The sequence below is a fragment of the Astyanax mexicanus genome, chromosome 14, assembly GCF_023375975.1.
Source record: "Astyanax mexicanus isolate ESR-SI-001 chromosome 14, AstMex3_surface, whole genome shotgun sequence".
NCBI classification, from domain to species: domain Eukaryota; kingdom Metazoa; phylum Chordata; class Actinopteri; order Characiformes; family Acestrorhamphidae; genus Astyanax; species Astyanax mexicanus.
In genome coordinates, this window is record NC_064421.1 from 11,958,599 (window position 1) to 11,984,340 (window position 25,742).

The following is a 25,742-nucleotide window of genomic DNA, read 5'->3' on the forward strand; positions in this document are numbered from 1 at the left end:
GTCTAATGAAAAACACTTATCTCCAAAACAGCAATTTTACAGGAGACAGAAAAAACTTTTAAACTTTCAATGGAAGTCAGTGTAAAAAGAGTTTATTTCAGGTCATTTTAAAGAGTTTCTTTTGGTCGGTTCATCAAGAAATTTTGGCACAGTGTAAGGGACAGTTTGTCTGTTCAAATTTTGTAGTAAACTAAAAATCTACAAAAATAGAGATGTGTTTTTCATAGGACAGCGACAATATACTGTAATATTACTGTCTGTTATTAAATTAATTCAATGTAAATATAGGAGAAACATTTTGTTTTTTTTTTAGGTTGTTAATAATTCTTAATTTCCTGCACTGTCACTATGTTTTCTGATTTGGGGCTGTGAAAAAAAAATGCTCCAGTATACTATATATATATATATATATTTGACCCTAAGTATTATGTTAGATATGAAACTGTAACATGTATTACATAATCTTACAAAAAAAATCTAAAAAAAAAAAAACTTGGACACATAATAATAGCACTCATGGAAAAGGTCTGAGTTTATTTTCCTCCATCATTCATACACTGTATTCTGTCAACAAAAGAAAAAAAACAGTACTGTTGGTTGTAATTGTAAATACATTAATCTGTGCGCTGCTGCTTGTGCCCTCATATGGTTTTGCTGTGATGGTAAAAGCTGAAGAGTTTAATCATTTTACACTAAATGAGCTTCAGCAACAACAAAAGGAGCAAAACTGTGGTGCTGGGCCAAAAAGTATAGCACCTCTCCTGACACACACACCTGTAATAATACTGCAATGTGTCAGGCTAATGATACAGCTAATAATCCACCCTAGCTACTGTGCCTCATATAACAATTTCAGCCATAAGGAGAATTTTGTTTTTTTATTTTTATTAACATTCCTTTGGTTTTTAACTGTTTTATTCATAAGATGATATATGTTAAGATATGTAAATATTTTTTTGCACCTTTTAGTTTTGCTCTACCCTGCACTACCAAATATAAATATTTTTTAAAGCAATAGCATAACTATGATATGATATGAAATCTTATTTTACATTATACATTTTTAACCAAGCACCACTATTTTGCTTTCAGTTGGCCATCCTCAAAACTGTAACACAAATACAGAAATTAATGTAGATGGTAATATACAGATGTAAAGATGTATTTCCATTATTTTTCCTGTACCCTTCATGTCAATGACTGATATTTGTACTCCAAAAAATATATATATATACCATGTTAATGCTTGATAAAGTCACAAATAAGTCACGCTTAACTCAAAAATCACCAGTTATAAGGGAGAAGAACGTGGGAACGCCGGCATGTGGGTGCACTGTCAGGGAAGAGTCTGTGAGATGAGTCGATGGATGCCATCTTCATCATCATCATCATCATCATCGCCACTCCTGTAGAAACATGTAGCCTGTAAAAAAAAAAAAAAAAACACATTGTATGAGTAAATTAGTTTTTATTGACTTTACCAAACCAAAAATCTCTGAAATATATACAAGAGGAAGATGGATGATCACAAGCCATCAAACCAAACTGAACTGCTTGATTTTTGCACCAGGAGTGGCATAAAGTTATCCAAAAGCAGTGTGTAAGACTGGTGGAGGAGAACATGCCAAGATGCATAAAAACTGTGATAAAAAAAAACAAACAAAAAAAAAACAAACAGGGTTGTCCAGCGAATATGAACTTATTTTCTTTGCATTAATTGATGTCTGAAATCTGCATTTTTTTTGTTAATTTGACCATTTCTCATTTTCTGCAAATAAATGCTCTAAACGTTGTCTGTAGTTTATAAAATAAAACAACAATGTTCATTTTACTGAAAAATATACCTATAAATAGCAAAATCAGATAAACTGATACTTCATCTTTGCCAGAGCTGTAGTGTACCTCAACGTCACATTTTTTTTATGGCACTGACTTAAATGTATAACATTTTATGAGGAGTTTAAAGATGGTTGATGTCTTTCCCAGTGTATGTTTATTATTTGGTTATTTATTTTAACTTTGCAATTTATTAAAACCTGTTCCTGACTACAATCATTTTTTCATTCTATTTCTTTCTCAGAGAAACAGTATGATTAAAGCAGGCAGTGGCAGGGGCCACCAGTGTTCAGAAACTGTCCGGAACCGAAAACACAGTTAATTAACTGCCGCTGTGAATTGTCTATTGTTAAGCTTTGTGTGGATTCTTTTATATATCACATACTGGCCAGTGGCCACACACTCACACACACACACACACACACACACACACACACAATATAAAACCTACTTTGCCTTGTAAATGCCAATAACAATTAATTTCCATTCTTACAGTACACTCCTCACCCACTCTATACCTACTATGAGAGGATTCATAAAATGTTTCTAATATCTAAAACTATTGACAATGTATTGTGTAATTTAATATGAACAACATTAACAAACAGGAAGGAGCTCTTTCTACAGAGTGCAACTTGGAGGAACTTATCATGTCCAATGACTTTTATCATGTTTCTTGCTTAAGAGCTAAAGAGAACTGCATTCACCAGTAGGGCTGCAACGATTAGTTGACATAATCGGCGATGTCGATTATTTAAATTTGTCGACTACAAATTTAATTGTTGACTAATCGTTATTTCGGAACAGTAATGCATTACACAAAGTGCTGGGAACAGAAGCGCAAAGGAAGATGGGTAAATGCCTCACTCACACAGGATACACTCAACTTAAAAGGTCCAAACTCAACAGATTACATATAAACTCACTAAATAATAGTAATTTTTATGTGTAAACAACATCCAGACGTTTAAATGCCTTTTAAATCTTATGTTTATCTGTTTTTCTGTTGTTTTTAGACATGGAGGACATGGCAGAAATAATCGTTGACTAATCGACTAATCAGATTTGTCGACTACCAAAATAATCATTAGTTGCAGCCCTATTCACCAGTGGGATATGAGTGGGTTCTCCTGCATTGAATGTGATTTCTGCAGTGGATGGTTCTGCATACCACCCACTGTGCTGTCCACTGTGGGCGGTAATGCCTATAGACCACTGAAGTCGTGTGCTCATTTTGTAGTTGCCCCATGTTGTTTATGCCCATATTTGGGGTTCCGTGTCTAAGTGGTTCAGGCCTATGGAAAATTTGAATGGGCTTTTCAAAAACTGTCCTCTATCACATTCTGTGGTAAATAAATATGTTTTATTCTGTGTACATTTACCTCCTAAATATCACTGGATCCTCTGAATTTCGGGTAGTAATTAGAAAAATGCTAGCTTTAAGCTAATGCTTAACTGACATCACAGCACAACGGCTGGAAATGACACCGGACTCGATTCTGCGCCACATCACATTTTGGATTCTTCGTCTTCTTCACAGTGGTGTATTTAAAGTATTTAAAGAGGTGGAAACACTTTCAGTCTGGTGATGTTGACCAGCGTAGCCTGTGTTAAATCTTTATAAAGCAGATAATAAGAGAAAGCAAGCTTTTACTGTTCAGTGGTTCTCAGTTCAGGAGTAGCGCTGTTTATTATTTATTTTTGATCATTAGTTTATACTAATTACAGCACACCTAATCCAAGTAATCACCCAACAACTAACTAATCAACTAACTATCTGCCCTCGCTGAGATGAGCTGGGTGATACAGCAGGAAAACTAGCAGTAAGTGTTACATCAGAACCACAGAGTTACTAACTGAAGAACCAGAGAGTCTAAAACCCTTAATGTAAAAAAAGCTTAATGTGGGTTTTATCTACTGAAACCTATTATAAGGACAAATATTAACGCTGGCTTAATGTACTAAAACAATGAGCCAAAGGCACCAAACATCTCTAATTTATTTCACTGCATAATAAAGACAGTAAACGTGCTACAGTGTTTAAAGCTGGTTCTGGGGTAACTCTGTCCTGTTTTAGTGGTTTTCTGCTGTAACACTCCCAGCTCTCCTCAGAGAGGGCAGTTAGTTCATTAGTTGAATCAGCTGAGTGTAATATGCTGTAAACATGCGGCCGGAGTTCGCTGGTGTCGCGCCGAAAAGAGTCCCCATCCAATCTCTGCAGAAAGGATCAAAGAGGTTTTTTGGTTATGTTATAGATTAATCCCAATCAGGGTTTATGAGAAAAATACATATTACAAATAATATAAAATTGGTTTAAGATCTGTTGGATTACAATGAATTAGTCAGTGATGATAGCTTTACGTTGTTCCTTGATTTCTATAAAGCTTCATGGATTCATTCTACAAGCTCTCTCTAAGGCTGGTTTTGGAGTGTTTTTTTTTTTTGTAAAACCGTTAAAATATTATACAAAAATAATAGCAGTTCAGCGTTAAACTAAAATTAGGAACATTGCCAACATGTATGGTGGTGCGTGGGATTAAACAAGGTCGTCCTATTTTGCCTTATTAATTTTAAATTGATTCCCAATTTCTTACTCTTCATAAATCCAGGAGTTTATTAAAAGGAATTAAATTAGAAGATAAAAATATTATCATTAGCCAACTGGCAGATGAGACTGTATTTTTCCTAAAGGATGACTCTCAAATTCCCCTCGCTCTAGAACTGATTGATAATTACTCTAAGGCTTCCGGTCTTTGCCTAAAAAAAAAAAAAAAAAAAGTGAATTAATGGCTATAAAAGATTGTAATGCTGACATCATCTGTAGTATTCCAAATACAATAAATTATGTTATGTAATAAAAGTTTGGGAGAAGGACCACGCCCAATCTCCATGCTCTAACTCACATGTGTTAAACACAGGGCCCGCGGGCCAAATGTGGCCTGCCACGTCCTTTTATGTGGCCCGCGAGAGCTTGTAAGATCTTAGTGTCTATAATAAATAGGTCAAAAGCGTGCTTTGACCAAAAACTACATTTCCCACAATGCTTGTCGATTGTGTTATCCACGAAGTTACGGCTTACTGCCACTACACGGCAGTGTAGTCATTGATGTGGAAACCCTGCCGGAGGGAAGGCGTAACTTCGCGGGTGGAATTGAGACATACAAATGTTTATGCCATAATGTCCAGAAAAAGAATAGTTGATGCAGACGGACGGCTGTGCTTCAAGGCGAAAGACCGGTATGCCTTTTGTGTTACGAAGCAGTGTCGGTTATTAAAGAGTACATTCTACACCGGCATTGGTATTTTAAGTTCATTACATACTTATTTATTAGAGATAGACCGATCAGGGTTTTTGGGGCCGATTCCGATCGCCGATCGGCCGATCGCCGATAACGATATTGGGCGGGGCCAAATGCCACATTAATGCCACACAGGTGCCAGGCAAACCTGGTAACGTTACAGATTCCCCTAATTACATCCACGCCAAATTATACACTGGTAATTTACGCTGCTATTAAATAAACACGAGTGTTACTGACCAAAATAAACGCTTTTTATAAGTTGTGTGTAAATATTTATAAGACAATACCTGAAAAAATCTGTTTTAATGACGTTAATAAACATCACTGTGACAGCGCTAGTTGCAGTTTCACCTCAGCAAAGGACGAGGACGTGAATCACTTATCTAACCAGCCTGTACTGATTTCTGCCCCCAATAACCCTTTCAATAACATCCAATAGCCTTTAATAGTCTTCAGTAGCCTTCAACAGTCTAACCTTGCAGCCGTGGTGTGTCCACTAAACTCCGTAGTTATAAACATCCTGAGGTTAGCAGCGCGCTAACTGACCTGTTTATAATGTAATCCGAGCAGTGCCTCCGTGTCGGCTGTTCTAACCTGCTGCTGTTAGCTGCTTGGGCTGAAAGATGAAGTGCAGAGAGCTGTATTATCCGGTTAGTGGGGTTAAAACCTTTATTTTCTACACAGATTAACTTTAAAAACTGTAAAAAAAAAAAAAAAAAAACGCTCCAGACTGGCTCAGCTGAGCCCTGTAGCCCGTGGCTGGGCTGTAGCTCTGACTGAGTAAAGACAGCGGGGCTTGTGCTGCTGCAGCTCCGACTAGTGGTTGGATGAGGAACTGCAACTTCCTGTAAGCGTTTCACCGGCCATCCACACACAGCTCTGATAAACTGCTTAACCCTAAACTCCTGAATCAGATCGGCTAAAATCAGAGGAATATCTGCCGATCGCCGATACCGTATTTTGGCTAAACCGATACACTGCCGATCGATCGTTCCATCTCTATTATTTATATGTGTAGCTGTTGCAATGTATTTAGTGTTTGCAGGTTTTATGTGTTAATGTATTTTTTTGTAATTAAGCATCTAGTTTGATGCAAGGCGGTTGCAGTCAGTTTTTTTTGTAAAATGCTAAATCTGTCACATGTTCTTAACAGCTCACAATTTTTGATTTTATATTTATTAAGCTTCTTTTCAGAATCAGACGTTTTAATCAAAGTTAATATAACTTGTATTTGATGTCATTTCTATTTACTTGAATAGTTTGGTTCTTGATTGATGGAATTCATAACATGACAAATTAAAAGGATTTATGTTGATAGAGCAACAAGCAAACATTTTTTCCATGCAACTGTAATATTTGATTGAATAAATAATATATTGAGAGTTATTTAACATTAAGGAGTAATTACATTTATTTTATATTACATTTGGTTACATTTTATTACATTTATAAGTTACATCTGGCCCTCAGAGAACAGCCAATATGCCAATGTGGCCCTCGGCCAAAATGAGTTTGACACACCCCTGCTCTAACTCCACCTCTTATCAATAAACCGCCCTATAAATAAATACCTGCTCTAACTACCTACCTTTCGTGACGAAAGTTCACATCCCACCTCCTCCCCAACAACCTCCTGGTTGCTCATTATCAGCCTTTGTCTCAGCTTCTGTAGCAGTTCCATATTTTACCTTTACTTTTTTTTTATTTATTTTTAAGGGTAGCTTTTTTTTTGGTTGATTTTTAATGTAATATATATTTTTTTTATACTAAATTATTTTTGTAGTTGTTTCTTTTTTTATGGAGTGTGCTACTGTACTTCACATACAATACTTCAAAAGGACTAAAAAGCCCTAAAAAAAACCCTTACACTCAAATTTAGATTTATGAAGATTTATTTCTTCACTTAATCCTCTACACTGTCCTTCTTATACTTGATTTTCCGCCCCTTTCCTCGTGTTCCTCGTCTCCTCTGCTTCTTTTTGGATTCAGCTTCAGATCTGCATTCAGCCTTCGTCTCAGCTTCTTTAGTCTCTGCTGGGTCCGTGTCCTGGGGGCTGGTAACTTCTCCATTTAGTACCAGTGCTTCCACCACACTCTCACAGAGTTCAGGCTCCACGGTCACCACAGCTTCCTCTCCACTGTCCTTCTTGTGGCCGATTTCCCGCTCTCTTTTTCGTCTCTTCTGACGTTGCTCTTTTGGTTGTTCATGTTTAGTTATTGGCCAGTCTTTGTAGAGCTGATAGACACCTGGGAGAGGTTGCTCCTTATCCTCATCTTCTTCCTCTTGGGGTCTCCACCACTCCACCTCTTCTCCTTCATCATCCACCATTGTTTCCACCGCACTCTCACAGAGTTTAGGCTCTACAATCACCTCAGCTTCCTCAGTCTCTGCTAAGTCAGTGACCAGTAGCAGGCTGGGAACTTCCGGTGCCTCATCCATGATGAGAGTGGCCTGATCTTCATTTTGTGGGCAGTCGACTCCTCCATCTTCCACCAGTGTCTCCACCACACTCTCACGAAGCTCTGAATAAAGGGTCACCTCAGCTTCCTCAGTCTCTGCTAGGTCAGTGACCTGTAGCAGGCTGGGAGCTTCCGGTGCCTCATCCATGATGAGAGTGGTCTGATCTTCCTCTTGGGGGCAGTCGACTCCTCCATCTTCCACCAGTGTCTCCACCACACTCTCACAAAGCTCTGAATAAAGGGTCACCTCAGCTTTCTCAGTCTCTGCTAAGTCAGTGACCAGAAACAGGCTGGGAGCTTCCGGTGCCTCATCCATGATGAGAGTGGTCTGATCTTCCTCTTGGGGGCAGTCGACTCCTCCATCTTCCACCAGTGTCTCCACCACACTCTCGCGAAGCTCTGAATAAAGGGTCACCTCAGCTTCCTCAGTCTCTGCTAGGTCAGTGACCTGTAGCAGGCTGGGAGCTTCCGGTGCCTCATCCATGATGAGAGTGGTCTGATCTTCCTCTTGGGGGCAGTCAACTCCTCCATCTTCCACCAGTGTCTTCACCACACTCTCAGGAAGCTCTGAATAAAGGGTCACCTCAGCTTCCTCAGTCTCTGTTAAGTCAGTGACCAGAAACAGGCTGGGAGCTTCTGGTGCCTCATCCATGATGAGAGTGGTCTGATCTTCCTCCTGGGGGCAGTCAACTCCTCCATCTTCCTCCACCAACTCCATCACAGTCTTGGAGAGTACAGGTTCAACCATCGGCTCAGCCTGGATCTCCTCCACCGTTTCAGTGTCTTCTCCCACTGGAGTGACCGTGGTCTCCTCCGTTGTCGTCGGCTTCTGAGCTCTGGATCGGTACAGGTAGTAAAGTGATCCACCGGCCGCTACAGCTAGAGCTGCAACGCCCGCCGCTCCCAGTATCCCTCGAATAGAGCACATGTTGTCGCTGCGAAGATCCGTCGACGACTGAAGTTTTCGGGCTGCTGCGCCTTTTAACTGCCAGTCCCAACGTTCGAAAGTTCATGTCAGCGACGTCACAGTTTTATCCAGTCCATGAACGTTCGAATGTTGGCAATAAGCCAACAAACAGCAAAGGTCCAAGTCCAAAATCTGATTAAAAATATTTACAAACTTTTTTTTATTGTAATCTTTTTTTCGTTTTTTTTTTTTTTTCGTTTTTTTAATATATAAATATTTATGTGGTTATTTTTTTGAGGGGGTAGGTTGTTTTTTGGTAGTTTTTAATATGCAATTATTATTCTTTTTTGCGGGTAGTTTTTTTATTTTTAGTGGTTTTGTGGTTGATTTTTAATGTAATCTTTTTTTGTTTGTTTTTTTAATATTCAATTATTTTTGTGGTTGTTTTTGTAGTGTTTTTATGGTTGTTTTTTAATGTAGTAGACTGACGCCGACTATGTTTTTTCGCTTTTTAATATTTTTTTGTGGTTGCTAAAACTATCAGGTTTATTTGTATTGTTCATAATTTCACGTTTTTGTTTTTTTTATTATTTTGTTTAGATTTTTTTCAATCTTTTTATTTAAATTATTTTTATTTTTTTAAAGGCTCCAAATCTTTTTGACATAAAGATTGTAAATCAGTTTTCATGTTGATTAGAATAAAAAAAATACTTTGAATAGTTTTCAAAAAATAATCAGCACTTTTAACTGTTTTGTAGGTGATAAAAACTAAACAACAAACTGAGCTCAATTCCTCACTACTGCTGTAACGCGTTTTACTTCACATATGACAACAGTTAAATTTTAAATATATATAACTATGAATAAATAACATTTAGATAAAATAAAAGCACTGCTAACTAAAATAAGGGTCGTTAAGTTGTTGGGTTGCTAAAAATTGCAGGGGACGTTCTTATTGAACGTTTGTAGGACCACCAATAAACATTTAGAAGACTATTATGCGACGTTTATACAAATATATTTAAACGTCTTTTATGGTCTTACGTCCTTTAAATGTCTCTTATAATGCTAAGTTAAATTCTATCATTTAGCAGATTGTGGCATACAATAAACACAAGTAGATGCTGCAATCTGCTTTTTTTTAAATTAAATATGAAAAGACTTTATTTTATTGTGTATTGCTGTGATCTATGATGTGCACGCTTGTCCCAGCGCAGCTCCTCCTGGGTTGAAATGTTGACATTCAATGTCTTTACCTCCAGCGAGTCAACACTTCAAGACCTTTTTTTTTATTTATTTGTAGTTTAATTATACACGCATATGAATTTACCTGAGATTAATAAATCTGTCTACAGCGCTGTAGAAGCGCAAAACTCCCCCGAACTCCCGGAGTCCTGACTCCGGTCTAAACACCGCTGCGTCTTCGTACAAGGAGGCTGTTACTGGTAATGATCGCTAGATTTCGCTTCTTTCACGTGTCATTCAGTTCCATAGAGCTACTGAGGGATTATATTTACTCATATAACTTTTTATACGAGTAGGACGACGAGGTATGAGCTGTGCTTTAGCCTGAAATCTATTTCAGTTTTAGTTTAACAGTATAATAACACAAGTATCCTACATTTAAAATGGTAAAAATGGTGCAATGTAAAAATGTGCACAAAGTAACTTTAAAGTACGTTTTATTTTTAAGCATAGTATCTGCGTTAAGCTAATTGCAAAAGTAGGATATGAAATTAAAAACAAAAAATATATATATATTTAGAACACTGAAAACTTAGCATTTGTTACCTGTCCCCTCTCTCTAACTATACATTTTACCATGAAATATTATTAGAATCCTTCAGATAAGTAATTATTTTTGCATTGTGCATTGTTGTGTGAATTTATAATATATAAGTTAAAATACCCATTTTAGTTGTGTCCCTGGGTTTTTACTCAGTCCTGTTACCATAACACGTTACCCCATCTGAACAACCTGGAACATTCTACAAGTCACATCTACAACAGGAGGTCAACTCAGTTGGTTCTTCTGAAGATCAAGAGAAGAACAACATTAAGTTCCCTCATGTGTTTTTCAGTATATTTGATATTATTGTACCTATGACTGAGGAGGTATATGTCAACGCTCTGACCAGTTACCCAATTTAATTCTTAGATACTATTTGTTTATTTTTAAAATACAAATTTTGGCAAAATCAGTAGAATGTGTTCAGTGTCCTCGTGCTATTAGCATAGCCACAATTTAGCTATTTTTCATGTTTTTGCTAATTCTATGCTAAAACTCAGTCATGTTACTTTCAGTCCTGTACTCTTAACATAAAGAATAACAAGACTAAGTGCCAGTAACAGGGGTGAGTTCCAGTGATAGGAATGAGTGCCAGTAACAGAAGTGATTTTTTAAACGTTTTTTATGTTTTATTTTTTGTGCACATTTATGCATGCATTTTCTTGGGCACAGAAATATAAATTATGTAATGGTTTTATTCTTGTAAAGTGTCTGTTAGTCTGAGAACTATTATTATTATTATTATTATTATTATTATTATTATTATTATTAATAATAATAATAATTACTACTACTGTACAATATAACTATAGCGCATCAACCACACAGCATTTTTGTTAAGCTTAATATTTTATATATAAAAAAAAAACTTTAATTTTTTTTTAATAATATTTTTTTTATTTTATACTTTCAGGTATTATTTGTCTGCTGAAAGGCAACAGTTTAAAAACACCAACAATAAAAGTTTGTGGGGAAAAAAATACAATAAAATGTCAGGTTACAAATGTGATTTTATACATCCATATTTTAGGCGAATAAATTACGTGTGATGAATAAAGTGTGAAATTATTTTTTTTCCTTAGACTAAAATCATACCATCAAAGTGTATGATTGTCGCCTCCCAAATTTTCACACTGTTCCTATGTCCTGCATCAATATATTTTTTTCAGGTGATAGTAGAGGCGCAGAAGGAAATTTCTGTAAATTTCAACTTTGTATAGTACGGAGCCCGGGAGGAGCCGTGAATAAAAAAAAGTGAACGAGCAGTTCGTGCTCACGATTTCTGTAATTCGAACGAACGATTTTTATGCGCACTAATATAAGAAGCTCGGAGGAAAAGGAGCATTTTCCGCTCTTGAGCTGTTACAGGGGTGCGGTGATGATACAGGTATCCACATTTATATCCTGCTGATATTAATGCTCTAGTGTTTTGCCGTGGTGATGGCGTCACCACAGCGCGCGAGTAGGAGTCGACCGTGGCGTCCGCTCCCCGCCGCGAGACGCCTGCCGTGTGGTTAGAGCGTGCGCAGTCCATCGCGGAGCTAATTAACCAACAATTTAAACAAATCCAGTCATGGATAAAGGAAACAAACATTTTACTGATGCAGAATGACTGTCTCGGTGTTATTGAAACCAGATCATATCACAGTTATGCTGCAATGTAGAATTTTTAGTGTTTATTAATTTCTTATTTTCAACAAAAATATCACGTAAAGACGTATAATTGTATAAATATACAGCTAAAAGACTTCGGTCCAAATGTACAATGTAAAAGGAAATAAAGATAATACAAATTCAATGCAATGTGTGACAGTTGTCTATGAATGGTTCATAAAAGAGCTGCTTTATATCTGTAACACTACATAAAATCAAAATAGCTGGTCTAAAAGCTATTAATACAATGTTTAAGATGTTTAGTGAATGGGCAGTTCATATAATAATTTGGATCAATTTGATCATATATTCCAACTTGTATGCAAATTATATGTAAATGAAATCATTTGAACATACTATTATTTGATACATCATTACAAATCCAAACTACAATGCAGATTTATGAGCTTAAAACATGCATTAACAGTGTAATCACTTGTGCACTTGTCACTTGTTTTTCTTGTGCATATTTTAGTGATACTGGTGGGAAAAAATCTAGCTTCCAATTTGGTCACCTTTCACTGGTATATGGGACATTCCTGGATTTTGGTTACATTTGCTGTCCCACCACTTAAATGTCAAATGTACATATCCAAAATATCTAAATGACTATTTTTTGTGAAAATATATACTTGTTTTAAGACAAACTGTAAAATATGGTGGAAAAATAAGCTCCTTAGATATTATTCAAAAGACTGAATACCTTTGGACCACCTCAAAAAATGGCCATTGTCTCTTGGCCCACACATTGGGTGACCAACTCCTTTGGCAAATTTAACAATTAAAATAAGCTCTAAATAAATTACTTCCTCTTGTATATTGTTGATATGCATCTCCTTTACTTATGAAAACAAATGTTACCATAAGGAATTTTACCTGGCAGAGAAAGAATATTTGTCTACTGGCACAAAGGAAGTTACATCACAAGGACATTTTCTGCCCTTATGGCAAAACCAAGAGTAAGTGCTCTAACAATTTTCAAGTTTTTTTTTTCCAAATATGTTTGTCCAAAGTTGTGTGTCACTCAGTGAACGCAACCCTGTTACTCATATTTTAAGACTAATAATGAATAGAGTCAAATTTTTCTTTATATACTTATATAACCATGTTTGTCCTTGATCTTGTATACATAGCTAAATTTTACAGTTAGCATCTGTTCCTGGGGTAAACCACAACAGCCTAGATTTGCAACCCTGTTACTGTAAGTTACCAAATATATTGCATAATCTAATTTAAAAAACTGCTTTGATACCTGAGCTTGACGAATCAAAGTTTTTTAAGTAGTCTATTACCTGTATTTAAGAAATATAGGACTAAAAATGATCAAATTGATGGATCACATTTTCAGAAGTGACCACCCCTGGAATGTCCCATATAATGATGTAAACACAAAATTGCATTTGATGTATAACATATGCTGTTTCTATATCTGAGAAATTAAATAAGATCTGCATATTGTCAAATCACAGTGTCCTACTTAGAAACATGTCACAAGCCTCTTATATAAAATAATTATAAACTTATTCAAGCTATATTTTCTGAATGATGTGATTTTTTTTTTGCTTCAAAGATTCAAACATAGATGACATCTAACTATCATACAAGTAATAATTATGTAACCAGATTTAAGATGGGGTGCATTTTCTTGGAGGCTGGCTTAATGTTATTGGGAAATTAATAAGCACAATTCCACACTGCATCATAACTTTGATTTGATCTGGTTTTAATAAAACACATACAGCCATACTGCATCAGTACAATGTTTGTTTCCTTTATTCATGAGTTGGATCAGCTGGGTGTAATATGCTGTAAACATGGGCAGGAGTTCGCTGGTGTTGTGCCGAAAAGAGTCCCCTGCCGTTCCCTGAAGCTGTGCTGTTAGGTCAGTTCATTTCGCTGTAGCATTAGCTTAAAGCTAGCATTTTTCTAATTACGACTCTTAAACAATCTCGATATTCAGAGGATCCAGTGATGTTTAGGAGTAAAATGTACACAGAATAAAATGTACAAGGTTCTGAACATATTTATGTACCACAGAATGTGATAAAAAGCCCATTCATTTTTCTCTCAGGGAAAAAATGCTTAGACACTATTTTTCTGATAATAAAGTCTGATTTCTTTATATATTGTGTAATTTTGTGGAAAAAAAGCCAATATTAACCAAAGCCTTAATTTAAAGCCTTAGTGTTTTATATTACATGTACTCCTAACAATACAGTAACTTACAACCCTATATTAAAGGCCAGTCATGCAAATAATAGTAATAAAAAAAGAAATAATGTACCGTGAACATCAGAACGTCAGAATTTTGAAAAATACCCTGATATGTATTTTTGGCCTAACAAATTCCCAGTACACGTGGCACTATGTGAATTGAAGAATGTTAAATGCCCACACAAATTCAAAATTAAAATGTCTGATCCATCTGTCACTCACTACAGCACCTTGCCGTGAGCAGTGTTGGGCACGTTACTTTGAAAAAGTAATTAGTTATAGTTACTAGTTACTTCTCCAAAAAAGTAACTGAGTTACTAACGGAGTTACTTCACCATAAAAGTAACTATTGCATTAATTTGCCCTGTAAAAAAAAAAAAAAAGAAAATAAATGATGTAATTACTATTATTATTAGAAAAATAACAAACGAAAATAAACGCAAAATGTTGACAAAAATATAATCTAACGAATTAAAAAAAATAAGAAACGAAAAACTCCACAGGACCAAAGAAAAATTACTAAGACTTGTAAGACTGAAAAAAAAAACAAAAAAACAAATACGCATCTGGGGATAAAAATTCAACAAACCAAACCACACTCAAAGGAAAAATGTATATATAAACAAAACAAAAGAATGGACAAAAACAACAATCCATTAAAAAACTCATTTAAAACAATCACAGGCTTTTTGCGCAGAATAATAAAAGTTTCTTCAGCCTTACTCCCAAGGTAACTCCTCACAACTTACACAGGTGTCTGTATTCTCAAGCTGTCTCCTGAACTGTCCCTACATACTCATTAGAAACAGTAAAAAACTTTTATTAGTAAACACTAATCTTTCCATGTTGGAAACCCATTTTTTTAATGCCGTTGGGTTGTAAAGATCATTTGGCTCAAGCAACACAGAGCTATTGTTTTCAATTGTTATTAACGGAGCTTACAAACCAAACTCCATGCGATACAATTTACCCCACCTATAAAGAGTAAGTTGCAAACATTACCCAGACATTGTACTAGGGGGTAGCAGGATAAAATCAGGTTAATGATCTGTACAACTGATACAGACATTTGCATTCACACATACAGCTCCTCTGAGTAATATTCAGGAAGAGTTCTGGGTTACACTCTCAGGAAAAAAAAGGTACTGTACAGGTACATTTTGCTCATCAAAGTAGCACAAAAAGTGCTGATGTACCCTCAAAAGTACAACCTGATCCTTCAGTTCCAAATGTGTACCTTACAATGAGGTGAAAACAACTGCAAAGTCATACAGTACATCACAAGATGACCAGCGATTGGACCCAAGCAAAAGGCGGGTTATAAATGTACACACATATATGAGAGTACGCGTCAGTTTTTTGTATATTATTGGCTGCTAATATAATGTAGTAGAGACAGTGAATGCTTTTACCTCTGTGAGAGCGATTGTTTCAAGCAGAGCTTAAAACAATAACCTTGTCGGTGCTGGGCAAACCCTCTAGCACTGCACCACTGATAAGGACTAAGGACCACTAGATGGAAATATACCCCTTAAACAAGAAGGGGAAAAAAGGCGGGAAAGGCAAACAAAGAAAACACCAAAATGGTACCAGTTTGTTTGTCTGCTTTCATTTAAGATATTTAATTTGTGTTTTCTTTTAAAATCTCTCTTTATTTTTTATTTTTGCTTTCTTTTGAGATCTTTAAGATCTTTTCTTTTTTTGATTTATTTTTAGATCTCTCATTAGAAATCTCTTTTAATCTCCGTTTTTGATTCATTTTGAGATCTCTCCTTTTAACTTATTTTTTTTAATTCATTTGAGTTAATTTCTTTTTTTTTGCATAAGTTTGAGACCTATCTTTTTCTTTTCTTTTCTTTTCTTTTCTGTTCTGTTCTGTTCTCCCAGCCACAGCATACCTGTCCACTCACTCCTAAACAAAAGCATGACAGGAGTTTGCTGCTTGGCATGGCTTTATATACCAGTGCCAGCAGGTGTGCCTGGTTTCCACTCAAATCTTCAACTCTTGGAATTCTGGGATTTGGAGTTTCCTTGGGCGACAGTGCTTCTTTGTCTTTGCCCTCTGCTGGCCACTGGCGGCACAGGCCGTTCCCTTTCACTACAGCTGTGTTTCTTAACTAAAAGTACTGAAGATATACTGCTGAGGGTACCAATCCCACTGACAGCTGGGTACCAATCCTATAAGGTTTGCCCACCCATTTAGTAGAGCTAATTTGAGTAATTGTATTTTATTAAAGAAGTTGTTAAATCTAACTAAACTGATTTAACAAGCATATTTTGGATAAAAATCCAATAAAGATCTGTGGTGTATCTTTCAATAGGTAAGCACATCAAGGTAATCATATAATTTTTGCCATTTAATTTTTTTTGGTTTTGATCAGGGGTGTCCAAACTACGGCCTGCGGGCCATTTGCGGCCCATTTCTTTTTTTGGAGCGGCCCGCGAGGTATTTTAGAAATAGAATGAAAGTTGGCTCGCTTTTAATCAGGTTTTTATAATATGAGATTCAAAGTTTGAACGCTAGGTGTCAGAAACGGGCCAAAGAGTCTTAAAGCGTCGAGAGTGAAGTTGTAGCGCAGAAAAACGGACCAAAGAGTCTAAAAGCGGAGAGAGTGTGCAGTTCTAGCGCAGAAAAACGGGCCAAAGAGTCTAAAAGCGGAAAGAGTGTGCAGTTGTAGCGCAGAAAAACAGGCCAAAGAGTCTAAAAGCGGAGAGAGTGCGCATTTCTAGCGCAGAAAAACGGGCCAAAGAGACTAAAATTTGTCGTAATTAAGGAGTTTAATATTAAGAGACATCATGAAATAAAACATCAATTTGAAAAATCTTAGTTTACACAACACTGTAAAAGATAGATAAAGATAGTGAGTCAAGTAAAATGGTGTGTACATAAAAATAATCAGGAAAATGTATTATTTAAAGTGGTATATTTCATTATTTGTTTTATTACAGAGTCTGGGCCCGTGACTTATATTTCTCTTTCTGGCTCCCAACAAAAAACGTTTGGATACCCCTGGTTTAGATTAATGGAGCTATGTAACTTTATGCAACATACCGTGTATTTTTTTTTTGGGGGGGGGGGGAGTTTGGTGTTTTGGTTTTTATACCTGTTATCTCAAACATCCGACAGAGGTGTATATTTCAACTGGGGTCTTTAAAATTAAAACAACAACAAAAACAAAAAAATAATAAAAACACTGCAATAATTCATTGTTTTTTTTTTTCATTTGATGAGGATGATAAAGGTTTAATAATATATATAACAAAGATTGACAAGTAAGGTTGTGTGTTTAAAATGTAAAATTAATCATCTTAATTATTAATCTAATCAAGTACTTCCAAATTGATTCTGACTTTGCATGAAGGACAGAGTTCTTGAACACACAGTCTGTGTCCAGTAGGATTACGCGCATAATCTGTCTGAAATAAATCTGGTGGATCTGAAATGCATGCTTTTTTAAAGGATTAAAGGATAGTTTTGAAAAAAAAAAAAAGCCAGAACAAGGTGAAGTGGAGCTGGCATGGTGCTGGGTCATGCTCTTCACAGGATTTCACCGGTACCCATGTCCTGGAATCTGCAGAATGCGCTTTTCTGCAGACATCAATCAAATCAATCCACCAATCCCGTCCAATCTAAAACTGGGCCAGAATGAGATGGCACTTTCAGCTACAGCTGGGCGTAGTGGGAAAGAGCTGCTTCAGACTCCGCCCCCTCTCCTGCCTAACTGGCAACCCACTCACATTCCCATGATCCCTGGTGATTTCATCAAAGGCCTGTGCCACCAGCTCTATTGCACATCGCTATGGCAACTGCTGTATAAAAGTGAGATTCGTTATTCATTACCCGCACGCTTTCTGTCCCCGGATTTTCAGTCAATTTAGGAAAATGTAGAGTCATTTTAGCTGCTGCTGATTTGTTTGGATAATTTGTAGGAAATATTTGACTGCAGTGAGGTTGTGCTTTGATCGAGGGGAACACAATACAACTCAATTTGTATTCAAACACTGAACAGTTCGCTCATGCTCTACAGTCAAACCAGAGCGGTGCTGCTGAAAGGAAAGAATGAAGGGTGATTTCCTCAATAAAAACAGAGATAATGCGGTATTACAAATTCAAGATTTGTTAAACCAGATTTTTTCCAGAAGCCAATAATCCAATTTGTCATAATATTAATGTATAAAAAGATTACAAAAAAAAAAATATATTGGGCAGATATAATCTGCTTTTGATTTATTATGTACAATAAATTATAAAATTTAGTTTTTTTTTTTAACAGGTCTTTCCAGAAGTCAATAATCCAATAAGTCTTGAGAACCTATATTAAATACTGTGCAAGGAGCAGTGCAATGCTCATTGCAACCATACACCCCACAAACAGTCTGTTTTTACATTTTCCGCATGTGTCACTTTAAGAGCAACAGAGTTTTTCACTATATCTACGCTCTTGGGTGTGGTGGTCTGGAAATGAGGTGTGTTTCGATACATTTCTGGTATATTGCTATCTTGGCAGCAGAAAATACAGGTGCGCCTCTGACTGATTTGAACCCTGACAACAATCAACAGTCAGATGTTCATTGCTATCTTGGGACACACTCAATACACAAACACCCCTGAGAAATAGTAAATGCCTTCTGCACGTTTCGAGTAGTGAAAGGCATATTTTTTGAGTTCCCACGATACCAAAGACACACTGACACGCCCTAAATCAAAATGCACTGTGCATGTATGAAGGCTCGCCTACAGATTGATAAAATAGGGCCCATGATGTTAAAAATGCACTCTGTATATTGAAAACTGGAGGACATTGGGCAGGAAAAAACTGGTAGGTATTTTAGAGATGCACCGAAATTAAAGTTTTTGGCCTAAACAGAAACCGGACTAAATAAAACAATTAGCCAAGTACGGAACATGGTTTTATACAGGTTTTCATTCATTTTGCTAGTTTTTTCACCACTGCATAAATGAAATAGCTTTATTTGGTTTGAATTATTTGGTCTCTCCACTTATTTAGTCATGTGGCATAATCATTTTGACTGCCAAATATGATAAATAACTTAAGAAAGATATAATAGGGGTGCACCAGAAAAAATTGTCCAAAACAGAAACAAAACAAATTGAAAAATTTGACAGAATGCCTAAAACCAAACACATGTTTTCACAGTGTTTCTTTTATTTTGCCACTTTTTCACCAATGTATGCATCAAATAAGGTATTGGAAAGTTTTTTTTTTCCTGTTTTTTTTTTTTTCAGAAGAAAATTATATTGTTTGGTATATATTATCTTGTATTTTCATTTATTCACCTAAACACAAAAAAAATATTCTTAGCTGAATAATTTTGGTTGCCAAATATTTGGTGCATCCTTAAGATATGTTTTGAAAAATAAGAACAGTGTGGATTTTTCTGCTGATTTTGCAGCAAGTGAATTTCTGCAGTAAGTAAGTGCTTTGATCAAGGGCACACAATACATTTCAATTTGTAACAGAGACAGAGATTACACATTCCTGTACTTCTCTAAAAAAGGAAGATACAGTAGAGAAACACATAGGTGAATTTCCTAATGTGATGATGTAATCTAATCTCCATCTGCAGAAATTGATTACCACAGGGCAGCAGCAGAGATAGAAATGGGCAATGTGGGCAGCTGGCCAGGGTGGCATATTGCCCGGGGTGGCACAGTACACCTGCACAAATATACTGGAATGGTGAAATATCTTTATATAAATTCTTTTCATCACTAATTTTAAGGCTGAACAATATCGGAAAAATACATTTTGATCAACACGATCATGCAATTTAAAAAAAGTTGCCAATGTTCCAGCATTGTATGATGTTAATAATTCCCTTTGTATATAAAATATTTTAGTGAAAGTTATGATATTTACAGTTATAATCAGCCTCTGGTGTACATCTTTGAGACAAACCAAAACCAAACATTTTTTTTCGTCACAGGTTTTTATTAAGTTGGCCCCTTTTTTCCCCATTGCATAAACTAATTACCTATATGTATTCTGTCCTACTTTTAAAAGAAATGGTCTTTGTTTAGTATACATTATTTAGTAATTTGATTAGCTTTTTTTTTCTTTGTTTGCCATATATTCAGATATTCCTTACATTTGTTTTATTAAAGTTGCCATATGTGGCATTATTGCACATCATGTGATTTGATTATTAAGTATGTGCACACTGCAGTGTAATCACTAGAATACAGAGGCTACTTTGGGCTTCATATCTTCAAAGTTGAAAAAATATGCAATGAACAAAAACAAAAACATTCAATGAACCAAAACCAAAACATTCATTGAACCAAAGGGATGCACCCAAAGGATCATGGGGGAAAATTTTTAATTAAATGTTGTGGTAAAATTATGTCATTTATCCATTCTGGTATTTAGTACAGGGTGTAAAAGAGGGCCCTTTATGTTAATAACGAATACTGTATTGAGGACTGGAGTATAATAATTTAGATCTTGCAGACAAAAGTCTGCTTTGGGTACATGTTAGGGATGCACCAAAATCCAATGAACAAAAACATTCAATGAACCAAAATGCACACAAGTGATAAAAAGTATAAAATTAATCTATCATGCTGGTATTTTTTGGTGTTGTATTGTTTCTACTTGGGTGAATCCATTAAAATGAATATAAAATCGCTATGGACAGCCACTGAGTGACCTGGTTTAGTCTGGACTCCTGGAGGACACTGTTGGGGAGACTTTTGTACTGATGTGTTGATGCTGAAGTGGAAGTTCATCCAAGGTGCTACACAAGCTAGAACTGCCTCTGCCATGGGCAATAATTTACCTGTACAGAAAACCTGCTGGCTTAATATTATGTTCTGATTCAACATACTTACATACAGGAAAATGCACCATTATACATGCTCATATAACAAACACATGCTACATACATACCTAATAGGCCTTTGGTTAAAAAAAACTGAAGCATACAAAAAGGACGTACCTGATTTTGATAGAATGCAGAACGGCAGCGCAGGCTCAAGAGCCCTGATGCAGAACCAAGGCTCCACTGCTTCATCAGCAGCTGGACTGTGCTGAGATCACTCTTTGCCATGTCACCACTGAAGACCCGCTTTGTCAGCACTTCAGCGTTGTATAACACACACAGGCAATTCACGGTATACGCTCAGCAGAGATTTTAGCAACCAAAGTCTCTAGGAATTCATCCAGCAGTTCGGTCTGACAAAGCAGTCTGCATTCACTTTTGTTCCACATTTAACACAAAAAAAAGCCATCAAAGATGTAAAAAGTGATCCACAGACAGGGAAAAGTCCTTGGTTCAGCATGGCTACTTGCCAACTTGCAAAAAAAAATAAGGGTAAAGAAAACACACAGGCATGTCCCAGGAAACAAGTCATCCACAGACAACCACAAGGCCAAACTCCAGGTCATAAAAATAAGGGAAGGATATTTCATACATGATATGTTGGTTCAGCAAATTGGGAAAGAAATTATGACTTTATTTAACTTGAGATATGACATTTGAGGAGATATCCAGCAATGCTGTGGGCCTACCAATGGAGGCTCAAGCAGCTCATTACCAGCAGCAGGTAGATGGGGTTGGTAAACAGTTAGGGCATCTCACTTTTCATCCAAACTAGCCTTTAGCTGTGCCTCCAGCACCATCTTGTCGAAAGTACGCATGTTCGTTTCTTCTCGCACTCGGTCCCTCACATGGAAGGAGGCCCGTGCCACAGACCTGGCACTTTCTAACACGGCTCGTTTTTCACGGAAAATCTGTTCACTTTTTTCCAGTTTGCGTTCAATGGACTGCAGAAGCTCTAGGCGCCTCTGCTGCTCTTCTTCTTCCACCTTTTGACGATTCAGCCTCTGAAGACGCTCCTTCTCCATCCTGCTTTGTATTGCACGCTGGGCCTTCTCTTTGGCCCGCTCTTCAGCCACCAATGCAGCCTGCTGTGCACGCTTCTCAGCCTCTCTCGCCCGAGCCTCCATCTGTTCTTTCAGTTGCTTCTCACGACGCTCTGCTGCTTTTCTCGCTTTCTGGCTCTGCTGCTCCTCTTTCTTGGCTTTCTCACGCAGCTCCTGCTCTCGCCGCTCCTGGATCTGCTGATAGTTCTCCTGTGAGCGGTTCAGCTTCTCTTCCGCCACCCTACGAGCTTCCTCGCGCTCGTCCACCTCACGCCGTGCTATCTCCTGGATGAGGGCCGCATGGCGCCTCTTCTCTGCACGATTGAGCCCGCGGCGTTCCTCCTGGATCTGGTGCTCTCGCTCCTGCCTCTTCAATTCCGCGATGGTCAGCTTCTCCTTGAGAAGCAGCTTCTCTTGTTCCACCATGGCAGCTCGCTCTTCTTCCATGGTTTTGAGGTTCTGCTCTTGTGCTGTCTTCTTCTGCTTCTCTTCACGAGCAGCCTGCTGAAGTCTCTGCAGCCTGCTTCGCTCCTGCTGCTCGGCTAGCTCTTTCCAGCGCACCTCACTCTCTGACACTTGACGTAACTTGGCTGCAGCTGCCTCCCGTTCTTGCTGACTGAGTCGTCTCTGCCTCGTAGAAACTTGGGATTGCCAGGCTCTCTGGCACTGGAGCATAACCCGCTGTTTTTCTCGTTCCTCGCGTTCACGTCGCAGCTCCTCCAGCCGCCGTTCGCTGTCCCACTGCAGATGTGCGACATAGCGTGTCTGACTCATGATATCTTCCTCTTGGTATCTCGCCAGCATTAGTGCTGCAATCTTGCGGTCACGCTCTGGCACGGCCTTAAGGCCTCGTCGCTTGACCTCTTTAACGATGCGCTCCACTTTCTGTGTGGTCTGTGGAGAGTGGCTTAGGTCTCCCAAGCTTAGGCTTCGGCCCATCAGAGAGTTAAAGGTAGCTAAGGTGCGAGCACGAGGGCTGGAGCTTTTACCCCAATAGTCCCGTGTCCCATCCCAGCTGTAAGAAGAGGATGCAGACTCTGAGGAGGCACATGTGGTCGTAGCTGTGGTTGTGGTCGAAGTAGTAGAGGAGCTTGGCGGTTCTCGTCTTCTTTGTAAGGACTCTAAAGAGTGGCTTCTCTCTCTTACTCTTGACCTGGGCATAATGTGCCCGTTGTGCTGAGCAAATGGACTGGTGACGCCATTAGCAGGACTCTGAGCTGCAGACTTTGAAACGACTGGGGCCAGCGATGCTGACGTCCTTGGAAAAGAGGAGGGCTTTGGTGTTGATCGGGGAAAGGTATTTGCAGACTTTGTTGTGGTGCTAGGAGTCTTTTTGGAGACTGAAGTTGACTGAACCTGTTTTGAAGATATGGATCCTTGAGATTTTCCAGCAGCTTCTGTAGCGAGTGGCTTAGACTGTTTTACAGATGTCGCTCTAACAGTGGGTGCAGAACTTGCTGGACTAGCTTTGATGGGTTGAGTTGGACTAGATTTTGGGGAGGAGCTTGTACATGAGGTGGACATCTTTGACAACTCTTCTGAACTTTGAGGTGTGTTTTTTGAGGCGGGACGTGAAGTTGATGTGATTTGTGTTTTTGGTGGGCCACTGCTTGCAGGTAGCATTTTGGGGCCGGGGCCAGAGCTGCTGGAAACATGGCTGCTTTGCTGGGATAATTCAGCATTGACTGTAGTATTTTGAGGCTTCTCTGAAGCCAGTGATCTGCTGCTGCCGCTGCTGCTGCTGTTGTTGTTGAGTGCTGCTTGTAGGATCCTTCTCTTCTCCTCTTGTACTATCCTCTCTCTTTCCTCTCTGCACTGTCTGAGTTTGGAATGCCTGTCCCTTTCGTACACCTCAAACATCCCTGTTGCGACACGCATGCTACGCCCAGGAGCTTCACGTGCAAAATCGGACAGCGGCCGAGACAGAAGTTCCACGGGTTTGACTCCACATCGTGCACATGCCTCCAGCGAACGAGGGCTGGTGAGCACATAGCGACTACCCTCTGCAGCCGGGGAGTCAAAGTTGTACAGGTCCAGATGGAGCTTGGGGTGTTCGGGTTCACTGTTCTGTGGCTGGCTGACTGGAGGACTCTGCTCAGGCTCGACTGTTGGTTCTTCTTTTTCTTTTTCTTTTGGTCTTTCCTCAACAACCTCATCCTTTTCTCCATTTTCACCTTGCTCAGGTAGACAAGGGGCTTCCGAGGCTGCAGTGGGGGTCTCAAACTGTGGGCCCCTGATCTTACTCTGGTCCTCAGGCTCCAGTGGATCCACCATGCTGGGCTGTAAACATATATAATAATACATGAATAAGAGAAAATGAAATGAATACTTTCAATTGATACTTCAGTGATAGAACTCTACAGAATAGAAACTAAACAAGACAGATTTGCGGGGGAAAAAAAGCAAGAATCAGGAATTAGATTAGAATTGTTTTGGCCAGATTAGAGATTAAGAGTGATGCAATACAAGGATCAGGGATGTGGTCCAGCTTCCACATGCATTCATATTTTTTTACGCTCTGCTTGTGCTAGTAAACCCTAGCTGGCTGCCTTCATGCCTCGGGATAAATGCAAAAGTCTGCATGTATACTGTGCAACTTGAGGGGGGATGAGATCATATGTGTGGCCTATTTTTGGAGCCAGTGATTCTGAGGGTGCAGGGGGTGTACTTTAACGTTTAACGTCTCTATCTATCTATTTCTCCATCCATCCATACAGGTCAAACACAGCTTCCCCCACTCGACAGCAATACAGACAGAGTCAGAGGCAATCTTCTTCACATCAATGCGTCAGAAGACACTCACGCGTGCAATAAATGCATTATTAACGGTATAGTACCGTTTGCGTTTTCTACGTCTATTTTATGTATACCACTAGGTCAATCCCAATGTGGGTGGTATCTGCGGTAAAATGTGCATTACATTGCCATCAAACACCTTGAGAAGGCCACACAGATAGATATAAAGTAATGAACTATTGAATCAGATCTCATGAAACCACCCAATCATCTAACCATCTTGCCAAAACAGGCCCAACACAGACCCTCACAAACTGCAGGACCACTGCAAAGCAGCTACTGACCAATAATAATAATATTTTTTATAATAATAATCGCTCAGTTTAAGCACTTTCCGCACTGTTTGTTTAACACAGACAAAATAACAGAAACATACACCACGTCTCAAGCCACGACTGACCTCTCCTCGCGCTGGATGCTGTCAGAACTGTGATGATCTGATCCAAGCAGATGCTCGCAGCCCCCCTTCCACCCTGCATAATACCACGGGGGGCTACAGGGGGGGCATTCTTGCTGTTCCTCCTCCTGAACCTGAAATTAAGACTGACGCTCGTGCGTAAAAGGGTTTAAAATCCCAATCCCAGTCTGTAGGTGGTCTCGTTGTTTTGGCAGATCGTTTATGGTCCTTGTCGTTTGCTCCTTCTTGTTTTTCGCATCAGTCTCCTCCTGGCGTTATTTTATTTTATTACCCACCTGTTTTGCGGCACGGCCCGCCCACTTCATGCGCAACGATTGGACAGGAGTGTAAAGCGCATCCATGCGCAACCATTAGCCAGTAGCATCAACCACGTCGATTGAATGGCTTGTAGGGGTGTTCCTACACGCTACTTGCCAATCCCAGCGCTGAATGCGATGGTACTGACCAACGGTTGCGCAGGGGGGGCGTGGCCTGTCGGAAT

General features: G+C 38.4%; 2 protein-coding genes across 3 annotated transcripts; both read right to left on the reverse strand.

Moving 5' to 3' along the window:
* Positions 1 to 505: 505 nt before the first annotated feature.
* Positions 506 to 25,521, reverse strand: ccdc177 (coiled-coil domain containing 177). The gene is made up of 3 exons (XM_049463979.1): positions 25,244 to 25,521; positions 21,122 to 24,327; positions 506 to 1,423 (listed from the first exon to the last, which is right to left on the reverse strand). The coding sequence occupies exon 2, from the start codon at positions 24,319 to 24,321 to the stop codon at positions 21,760 to 21,762; it is 2,562 nt and encodes an 853-aa protein (XP_049319936.1). The 5' UTR covers positions 24,322 to 24,327; positions 25,244 to 25,521; the 3' UTR covers positions 506 to 1,423; positions 21,122 to 21,759.
* Positions 6,217 to 8,707, reverse strand: LOC125781061 (uncharacterized). 2 transcript variants are annotated; one of them, XM_049463982.1, is made up of 2 exons: positions 7,846 to 8,707; positions 6,217 to 7,677 (listed from the first exon to the last, which is right to left on the reverse strand). In XM_049463982.1, exons 1-2 carry the CDS (start codon positions 8,524 to 8,526, stop codon positions 7,042 to 7,044), a joined length of 1,317 nt encoding a protein of 438 aa, XP_049319939.1. In that variant the 5' UTR covers positions 8,527 to 8,707; the 3' UTR covers positions 6,217 to 7,041. The 2 variants fall into 2 exon arrangements, with proteins under 2 accessions (XP_049319939.1, XP_049319938.1); XM_049463981.1 differs by having other exon boundaries at positions 6,220 to 7,845; positions 8,014 to 8,706.
* Positions 25,522 to 25,742: the final 221 nt, after the last annotated feature.